This window comes from Procambarus clarkii, chromosome 81 (assembly GCF_040958095.1).
Source record: "Procambarus clarkii isolate CNS0578487 chromosome 81, FALCON_Pclarkii_2.0, whole genome shotgun sequence".
In the NCBI taxonomy this organism is placed as follows: Eukaryota; Metazoa; Arthropoda; class Malacostraca; order Decapoda; family Cambaridae; genus Procambarus; species Procambarus clarkii.
This window is the reverse complement of record NC_091230.1, coordinates 16,090,862-16,101,501: the sequence shown is the minus strand read 5'-3', so window position 1 is coordinate 16,101,501 and position 10,640 is coordinate 16,090,862. Positions and strand designations below refer to the sequence as shown.

The 10,640-nt window shown below is 39.2% G+C and overlaps 1 protein-coding gene across 1 annotated transcript in view; it reads left to right on the top strand.

Moving 5' to 3' along the window:
- The first annotated feature begins 10,068 nt into the window (after positions 1 to 10,068).
- LOC123773165 (mapk-regulated corepressor-interacting protein 1) overlaps positions 10,069 to 10,640 on the top strand; it is an 89,780-nt gene continuing 89,208 nt past the window's right edge. Inside the window, exons 1-2 of the mRNA XM_045766698.2 lie at positions 10,069 to 10,416; positions 10,538 to 10,634. Of these exons, the coding sequence (XP_045622654.1) occupies positions 10,365 to 10,416; positions 10,538 to 10,634 (149 nt within the window). The 5' untranslated portion in view covers positions 10,069 to 10,364. The remainder of the gene's footprint in view (positions 10,417 to 10,537; positions 10,635 to 10,640) is intronic.

Below are 10,640 nucleotides of genomic sequence, written 5' to 3'. Positions count from 1 at the left end.
CTCTCTCTCTCTCTCTCTCTCTCTCTCTCTCTCTCTCTCTCTCTCTCTCTCTCTCTCTCTCTCTCTCTCTCTCTCTCTCTCTCTCTCTCTCTCTCTCTCTCTCTCTCTCTCTCTCTCTCTCTCTCTCTCTCTCTCTCTCTCTCTCTCTCTCTCTCTCTCTCTCTCTCTCTCTCTCTCTCTCTCTCTCTCTCTCTCTCTCTCTCTCTCTCTCTCTCTCTCTCTCTCTCTCTCTCTCTCTCTCTCTCTCTCTCTCTCCTCTCTCTCTCTCTCTCTCTCTCTCTCTCTCTCTCTCTCTCTCTCTCTCTCTCTCTCTCTCTCTCTCTCTCTCTCTCTCTCTCTCTCTCTCTCTCTCTCTCTCTCTCTCTCTCTCTCTCTCTCTCTCTCTCTCTCTCTCTCTCTCTCTCTCTCTCTCTCTCTCTCTCTCTCTCTCTCTCTCTCTCTCTCTCTCTCTCTCTCTCTCTCTCTCTCTCTCTCTCTCTCTCTCTCTCTCTCTCTCTCTCTCTCTCTCTCTCTCTCTCCCCCCCCCCTCCCCCCCCCCCCCCCCTCCCTCCCCCCCCCCCCCCCCTCCCCCCCCCCCCCCCCCCCCATGGTCACTTGATGGAGCGCCGCCCTGCTCCTTATTGTCCTAGTTGCATTGTCCCTCTTACGGTCGTGCATGTCCTTCTTGAATGTTCTGACTTCTAGGACGAGCGTGTGTCTTGCTTTCCGACCGCCCTCGCGGTCACCTGTCCCTCAATAGAATTCTTGGTGACTCTGATACTTTTGATATCGTTCGCCTTATGCGTTTTTGTTCTGGTATTGGCATCCTTGGTGATATTTAGCGCCCTCTAATTATTTTGCGCATTTGATGGTGCTACATAGCTTTCCCGGTTTGGTGCCTTCTTTTGATAATTACTTACTTACTGGTGGAGTAGTTTTCTCTTATGGACTCATTCATTTTCTTTGGTGGGATGTAATTAGGGGGGACTTAATTTGGTTCCTATGGGGTATGGCAGGCGTGAGTGATGTATATATATTACTCGGAATTCGTTAGTGAGCTCTGAAATGGAGAAATTACATGAACACACATGAAGATATGTGGTTTATCTATTAAATGTTCTATTGTTGTTTAATGTTCTAGTTTGGGTTTAGTGGAAGACTGGATTTCATAGTTGAATAGAATTTAAAGCGACATGGTTATTATCAAAATAAATGTGTTTTCTATGTAATTGAGATAAGGGTATTTTTCAAAAGTAAAATAGTTATCCATTAATAGAGAACGTTTTCTCTTATGGACTCATTCATTTTCTTTGGTGAGATGTGATTAGGGGGGACTTAACACTTTCGCGCTCTCGGCGTTCAAAAAAAAAGCATATCCTAGATGCTTTCGGCGCTTCGCGCGCCTACGCGGTAAGACCGAAAAAGTGTACACTCTTTTGACTGTCCTGATAATAATTGAAGGCGCACGTATTTAAATTTGGTATCACTGTGTTCGCAATAAAATTGTCTATATATACAAGAGTTGTTACATTCTTGTACAGCCACTAGTACGCGTAGCGTTTCGGGCAAGTCCTTAATCCTATGGTCCCTGGAATACGATCCCCTGCCGCGAAGAATCGTTTTTTCATCCAAGTACACATTTTACTGTTGCGTTAAACAGAGGCTACAGTTAAGGAATTGCGCCCAGTAAATCCTCCCCGGCCAGGATACGAACCCATGACATAGCGCTCGCGGAACGCCAGGCGAGTGTCTTACCACTACACCACGGAGACTGCTAATTATACGAACATATCTATAAAATGCCGCCAAACCATAAGGATTATCAACACCAAATAAAAAACTATTCAGATCACTAGCCGAGAGCGCCAAACAGCAACAAAATGTTTCCACACTCTTAATGTTTGCGAAGCCTACAGTGGTCCTACATCGCTAATTGTGGTATCATTGGAATCGCAACAAAATTCTCTACACGGACATATGCATATAAATATAGATTCAATGTCGTAGCCCACCCAAAACAGTGTGGGAATTGGCCGAAGTGTTACCCGCGGCGGCATATCGGCGAAACTCGCTTTGAAAAGTGTATATTCAATTCACTGTCCTGACATTATTTGTCGATGTATGTATTTCATTTTTGTACCAACGTGCTCGCAATAGAATGTTCTATAAGAACATAAGTATTAAAGGTCACATAAGGATGCGTTCGATCGGCAACATATATAAAAACTACGTCGATTACACTCGTCGTGTCAATAATACAATTGTTTTACCACGATGATTCACTGCCACGCCGTTTTCTTTTATAAGCTGTTCGGCTTTTAGAGAAAACAAAAATTTCATGGCAAACATTTGTAAACTATATCCAAATTGATCGGATAATAAATGGATTTTATACAAATATTTTTGCTCGTGACTCGCTCGAGGGGCACGCGTGCGGTATGATTAATAATATTGGTGCCGACGACGGTCTGCTGGAAAGCGCCAAAGTGAATTTGGTTCCTATGGGGTATAACAGGCGTGAGTGATGTATATATATTACTCAGAATTCGTAAGTGAGCTCTGAAATGGAGAAATTACGTGAACACACATAAGAGATAAGTGGTTTATCTATTTATTGCTCTGTTGTTGACCCGTTCTATTGTTGTTGTTTAATGTTCTAGTTTGGGTTTAGTGGAAGACTGGATTTCATAGTTGAATAGAATTTAAAGCGACATGGTAATTATCAAAATAAAGTACAAATAAATGTGTTTTCTATGTAATTGAGATAAGGGTATTTTTCAAAAGTAAAATAGTTATCCATTGATAGAGAACGTTTTCTCTTATGGACTCATTCATTTTCTTTGGTGGGATGTAATTAGGGGGGGACTTAATTTGGTTCCTATGGGATATAACAGGCGTGAGTGATGTATATATATTACTCAGAATTCGTTACTGAGCTCTAAAATGGAGGAATTACGTGAACACACATGAAGATAAGTGGTTTATCTATTTATTGCTCTGTTGTTGACCCGTTCTATTGTTGTTGTTTAATGTTCTAGTTTGGGTTTAGTGGAAGACTGGATTTCATAGTTGAATAGAATTTAAAGCGACATGATAATAATCAAAATAAACTGCAAATAAATGTGTTTTCTATGTAATCGATATAAGGGTATTTTTTAAAAGTAGAATAGTCATCCTTTTACAGAGAACGTTTTCTCTTATGGACTCATTCATTTTCTTTGGTGGGATGTAATTAGGGGGGGACTTAATTTGGTTCCTATGGGGTATGGCAGGCGTGAGTGATGTATATATATTACTCAGAATTCGTTACTGAGCTCTGAAATGGAGGAATTACGTGAACACACGTGAAGATAAGTGGTTTATCTCTTTAATGTTCTATTGTTGACCAGTTCTATTGTTGTTGTTTAATGTTCTAGTTTGGGTTTAGTGGAAGACTGGATTTCATAGTTGAATAGAATTTAAAGCGACATGATAATAATAAAAATAAACTACAAATAAATGTGTTTTCTATGTAATCGATATAAGGGTATTTTTCAAAAGTAGAATAGTCATCCTTTTATAGAGAACGTTTTCTCTTGGACGTTGACCTCATTCATTTTCTTTGGTGGGATGTAATTAGGGGGGACTTAACACTTTCGCGCTCTCGGCGTTCAAAAAAAAAGCATATCCTAGATGCTTTCGGCGCTTCGCGCGCCTACGCGGTAAGACCGAAAAAGTGTACACTCTTTTGACTGTCCTGATAATAATTGAAGGCGCACGTATTTAAATTTGGTATCACTGTGTTCGCAATAAAATTGTCTATATATACAAGAGATATATACAAGAGTTGTTACATTCTTGTACAGCCACTAGTACGCGTAGCGTTTCGGGCAAGTCCTTAATCCTATGGTCCCTGGAATACGATCCCCTGCCGCGAAGAATCGTTTTTTCATCCAAGTACACATTTTACTGTTGCGTTAAACAGAGGCTACAGTTAAGGAATTGCGCCCAGTAAATCCTCCCCGGCCAGGATACGAACCCATGACATAGCGCTCGCGGAACGCCAGGCGAGTGTCTTACCACTACACCACGGAGACTGCTAATTATACGAACATATCTATAAAATGCCGCCAAACCATAAGGATTATCAACACCAAATAAAAAACTATTCAGATCACTAGCCGAGAGCGCCAAACAGCAACAAAATGTTTCCACTCTCTTAATGTTTGCGAAGCCTACAGTGGTCCTACATCGCTAATTGTGGTATCATTGGAATCGCAATAAAATTCTCTACACGGACATATGCATATAAATATAGATTCAATGTCGTAGCCCACCCAAAACAGTGTGGGAATTGGCCGAAGTGTTACCCGCGGCGGCATATCGGCGAAACTCGCTTTGAAAAGTGTATATTCAATTCACTGTCCTGACATTATTTGTCGATGTATGTATTTCATTTTTGTACCAACGTGCTCGCAATAGAATGTTCTATAAGAACATAAGTATTAAAGGTCACATAAGGATGCGTTCGATCGGCAACATATATAAAAACTACGTCGATTACACTCGTCGTGTCAATAATACAATTGTTTTACCACGATGATTCACTGCCACGCCGTTTTCTTTTATAAGCTGTTCGGCTTTTAGAGAAAACAAAAATTTCATGGCAAACATTTGTAAACTATATCCAAATTGATCGGATAATAAATGGATTTTATACAAATATTTTTGCTCGTGACTCGCTCGAGGGGCACGCGTGCGGTATGATTAATAATATTGGTGCCGACGACGGTCTGCTGGAAAGCGCCAAAGTGAATTTGGTTCCTATGGGGTATAACAGGCGTGAGTGATGTATATATATTACTCAGAATTCGTAAGTGAGCTCTGAAATGGAGAAATTACGTGAACACACATAAGAGATAAGTGGTTTATCTATTTATTGCTCTGTTGTTGACCCGTTCTATTGTTGTTGTTTAATGTTCTAGTTTGGGTTTAGTGGAAGACTGGATTTCATAGTTGAATAGAATTTAAAGCGACATGATAATAATCAAAATAAACTGCAAATAAATGTGTTTTCTATGTAATCGATATAAGGGTATTTTTTAAAAGTAGAATAGTCATCCTTTTACAGAGAACGTTTTCTCTTATGGACTCATTCATTTTCTTTGGTGGGATGTAATTAGGGGGGGACTTAATTTGGTTCCTATGGGGTATGGCAGGCGTGAGTGATGTATATATATTACTCAGAATTCGTTACTGAGCTCTGAAATGGAGGAATTACGTGAACACACATGAAGATAAGTGGTTTATCTATTTAATGTTCTATTGTTGACCCGTTCTATTGTTGTTGTTTAATGTTCTAGTTTGGGTTTAGTGAAAGACTGGATTTCATAGTTGAATAGAATTTAAAGCGACATGGTAATTAACAAAATAAACTACAAATAAATGTGTTTTTATGTAATCGAGATAAGGGTATTTTTCAAAAGTAAAATAGTCATCCTTTTATAGAGACCGTTTTCTCTTGACGTTGGCCTCATTCATTTTCTTTGGTGGGATGTAATTAGGGGGGGACTTAACACTTTCGCGCTCTCGGCGTTCAAAAAAAAAGCATATCCTAGATGCTTTCGGCGCTAAGCACGCCTACGCGGTAAGACCGAAAAAGTGTACACTCTTTTGACTGTCCTCATAATAATTGAAGGCGCACGTATTTAAATTTGGTATCACTGTGTTCGCAATAAAATTGTCTATAAGAACATATCTATAAAATGCCGCCAAACCATAAGGATTATCAACACCAAATAAAAAACTATTCAGATCACTAGCCGAGAGCGCCAAACAGCAACAAAATGTTTCCACTCTCTTAATGGTTACGAAGCCTACAGTTGTCCTACATCGCTAATTGTGGTATCATTGGAATCGCAATAAAATTCTCTACACGGACATATGCATATAAATATAGATTCAATGTCGTAGCCCATCCAAAACAGTGTGGGAATTGGCCGAAGTGTTACCCGCGGCGGCATATCGGCGAAACTCGCTTTGAAAAGTGTATATTCAATTCACTGTCCTGACATTATTTGTTGATGTATGTATTTCATTTTTGTACCAACGTGCTCGCAATAGAATGTTCTATAAGAACATAAGTATTAAAGGTCACATAAGGATGCGTTCGATCGGCAACATATATAAAAACTACGTCGATTACACTCGTCGTGTCAATAATACAATTGTTTTACCACGATGATTCACTGCCACGCCGTTTTCTTTTATAAGCTGTTCGGCTTTTAGAGAAAACAAAAATTTCATGGCAAACATTTGTAAACTATTCCCAAGTTGATCGGATAATAAATGGATTTTATACAAATATTTTTGCTCGTGACTCGCTCGAGGGGCACGCGTGCGGTATGATTAATAATATTGGTGCCGACGACGGTCTGCTGGAAAGCGCCAAAGTGAATTTGGTTCCTATGGGGTATAACAGGCGTGAGTGATGTATATATGTGTATGTGTCACACCTTCCCTGATATCCTCAAAAAAGCAAGAGTAACGCCAGTCCATAAAGGAGGCAATCCGGCGGACATAAACAATTATAGACCAATATCAAATCTACCCATTCTATCAAAAATATTTGAAAAAATTATTTACAAACAGCTCTATTCCTACCTCGTAAAATTCGACATACTCAGCCCCTGCCAGTTTGGCTTCCGGTCCCAAAAGAGTACCAATGATGCAATCATTAGTCTCCTTGACATTATCTACTCAGCCCTTGACAAAAATGAGTTTCCGATTGGACTCTTCATTGACCTAAGAAAAGCCTTTGATACTGTTAATCACAACTACCTCTTACTTAAACTCCAGCATTATGGAATCCGAGGCCTTGCCCTTGACTACATCCGATCCTATCTTAGTGACAGACACCAATATGTAACCATCAATGATACAACTTCTTCCACTCTACCAATTACCGTTGGAGTGCCACAGGGCAGCATCTTAGGACCTCTTCTATTTCTTATATATATAAACGATCTGCCTAATGTCTCTAATATTCTCAAACCTATATTGTTTGCTGACGATACTACCCTTATCTACTCAAACCTCAACCCACATACACTAAATAATGTTGTGAATAATGAATTAAAAAAAGTCCACTTATGGATGTCAACGAACAAACTAACATTAAACATCGAAAAGACTTACTACATCTTATTTGGAAGCAAATCATCAAATGCAATTCAGCTACAGATAGACAACATTAACATCAGTAATAAAAATGATGGCAAGTTTCTTGGCCTATTCCTAGACAAGAGACTCAACTTCAGCACCCACATTCAACACATAACTAAGAAAGTCTCTAAGACAGTTGGTATACTCTCCAAAATCAGATATTATGTTCCTAACTCTGCTCTCCTCTCACTATATTATGCACTAATCTACCCCTATCTTAATTATGGTATCTGTGCATGGGGGTCTACCACTGCAAACCACCTTAAGCCCATCATCACACAGCAAAAATCTGCTATCAGAATAATAACTAACTCTGCTTTCAGACAACACTCAGCTCCCTTGTTTAAATCTCTAAACTTGCTAAATATTAACTCCCTCCACACATTCTCTTGTGTCAACTACATTTACAAAACCCTGTACTTAAATGCAAACTATGCTCTGAAACTCTCCCTGGACAGATGTAATAGGACCCATTATCACCACACCAGAAATAAATATCTCTTTGATATCCCCAGGGTCAAACTTAATCTGTGTAAACACTCTATGCAAATAAAGGGACCCAGTCTATGGAACTCACTCCCTATTGAATTGAAAAGCTGTCCAACTTTTGCATCATTCAAAAACAATACTAAAAAGTACCTAATTTCATCTTCATAGTTTTTTACCTTTTGCTTTAAAACTGCACTGTATCTATTGCTACCCAATCTCCCAATCTTTATGTACCCAATCTGAACATCTTTATCATTGCGATCATTGCTGTCTTCTTATATGTACTGTCAATCTGCTGTATGGTGTCTATTAATCTTGTTTAAATTACCAATCAAGCTGTCAATGTAATCAATTAGAGCTTTAATATACCAATGTGCTTTAATATACTTACTAATCTCTTTCATCTCATTTTTTTTTGCAATTTGTTATCATTTTATTAATTCTGATAGAATTTACCTACTTAAAATTATCTGTTAGATTAAGGACCTGCCCGAAACGCAGCGCGTACTAGTGGCTTTACAAGAGTGCAATTACTGTACCATGCTATGTATTCTCACAAACCCAATGTACCTTCTTGTATATAAATAAATAAATAAATAAATAAATAAACAAACATAGACGCGATAAAGCACATAAACTATTGGGATCGTTTCAAAGCTTCCCAAATGTACTTCCTAGAAAGGAGACAAGAAAGATATATTTACACGTGGAAGATACTGGAGGGCCAGGTTCCAAATCAACACAGTAAAATAACAACATACTGGAGTGAACGATATGGAAGGGAATGTAGAATAGGACCAGTGAAGAGCAGGAGTGCCATAGGCACAATCAGAAAACACTATAAATATCAGAGGTCCACATTTGCTCAACATGCTCCCAGCTAGCATAAGAAATATTGCCGGAACAAACTTGGACGTCTTCAAGAGAAAATTGGATAGTTTCTTCAAGAAGTACTAGACCAACTGGGCTGTGTTGGATATGTGGGCCTTCAGGCCGCTCCAAGCAACAGCCTGGTGGTCCAAGCTCTCACAAGTCAAGTCTAGTCCCAGGCCGGGCTTGGAGATTAGAACTCCAGTCACAGTCTCCAGGTTACAGTCTCCGTGGTGTAGTGGTAAGACACTCGCCTGGCGTTCCGCGAGCGCTATGTCATGGGTTCGTATCCTGGCCGGAGAGGATTTACTGGGCGCAATTCCTTAACTGTAGCCTCTGTTTAACGCAACAGTAAAATGTGTACTTGGATGAAAAAACGATTCTTCGCGGCGGGAATCGTATTCCAGGGACCTGCCCGAAACGCTACGCGTACTAGTGGCTGTACAAGAATGTAACAACTCTTGTATATATCTCAAAAAAAAAAAAAAAAAAAAAAAAAAAAAAAAAAAACTCCCAGAACCCCATCCAGGTATATATCAATAGTATTGTCTTTATAGTTGAGAACATTAGAATTTTGAAAGAACAGCATGTTAAAATTTATGAATACGTCCTTGGGGTCAACCGCTTAATGGAATGAACATAGACTGAGAACGGGTTGCGGGAGACCCGCGGCGGCCTGGGTTCGAATCCTGAGGGGTCATAGAGTTTAAGTGATTTATATATATATATTTATATTTATGTTTATATTTATATTAAGGTTTATGATAATATTACCAGTTGCTGATATAAAAATATATTATAGATAAAATAAGTTTAAAGATAATGTGTGTGTGTATATATATAGTTTATGAATGAGGAGGGTGACGGGCAGGTATAGTGGCCAACAGGGTTAAATAAGTTTAAATAAGATAAAATAAGTTTAAAGATAATGGGTGTGTGTATATATATAGTTTATGAATGAGGAGGGTGACGGGCAGGTATAGTGGCCAACAGGGTTAAATAAGTTTAAATAAGATAAAATAAGTTTAAAGATAATGGGTGTGTGTATATATATAGTTTATGAATGAGGAGGGTGACGGGCAGGTATAGTGGCCAACAGGGTTAAATAAGTTTAAATAAGATAAAATAAGTTTAAAGATAATGGGTGTGTGTATATATATAGTTTATGAATGAGGAGGGTGACGGGCAGGTATAGTGGCCAACAGGGTTAAATAAGTTTAAATAAGATAAAATAAGTTTAAAGATAATGGGTGTGTGTATATATATAGTTTATGAATGAGGAGGGTGACGGGCAGGTATAGTGGCCAACAGGGTTAAATAAGTTTAAATAAGATAAAATAAGTTTAAAGATAATGGGTGTGTGTATATATATAGTTTATGAATGAGGAGGGTGACGGGCAGGTATAGTGGCCAACAGGGTTAAATAAGTTTAAATAAGATAAAATAAGTTTAAAGATAATGGGTGTGTGTATATATATAGTTTATGAATGAGGAGGGTGACGGGCAGGTATAGTGGCCAACAGGGTTATGTGACCAGTGTGGTCCTGGCAGCCAGCGAGGGAGGCTCTGCTCACTCTTCTCTTAACACACTTTACATAATCTAACACATGCGCTCAAATACTGACAATTGTTTTTCAAAAGGTTTAATAAGACTTTTCGGACGATATTGTCACTAAGGACAGTGTAGTTTAAAAGTTTAGCGGTGATCCAGTAGTGTATTATAGTGAAGAGAGTGTGAGTATCGTGAGTTAGCGAGTGTGAGAGTATAGTGAGTATAGCGGCGTCGTCTGCTAGGAGCAGCAGCAGCAGCAGCAGCAACAACAATGTACAACGTCTCCCGGGGTCCCAGCAGAATCATAAACAGAACCAGGAGGGGTGAGAGACGCGCGCCACTTTTATCATTGTTTACCTTTAACAGTGCCAGACAATGCCAGGTTGTTGATAATAAGGTAGGATAAGGGACTGTGTAATGACAGAGGTTTCGTTTTGCCCGCAGATTTAAGTCAGAAACTAGAAAGTTTAGATCAAATCCGGGAGTTGACTCGCAAGAGCTGTGTGACGGAGGAGGAGGACGCGGAACACACTACCATGAGGTGAGT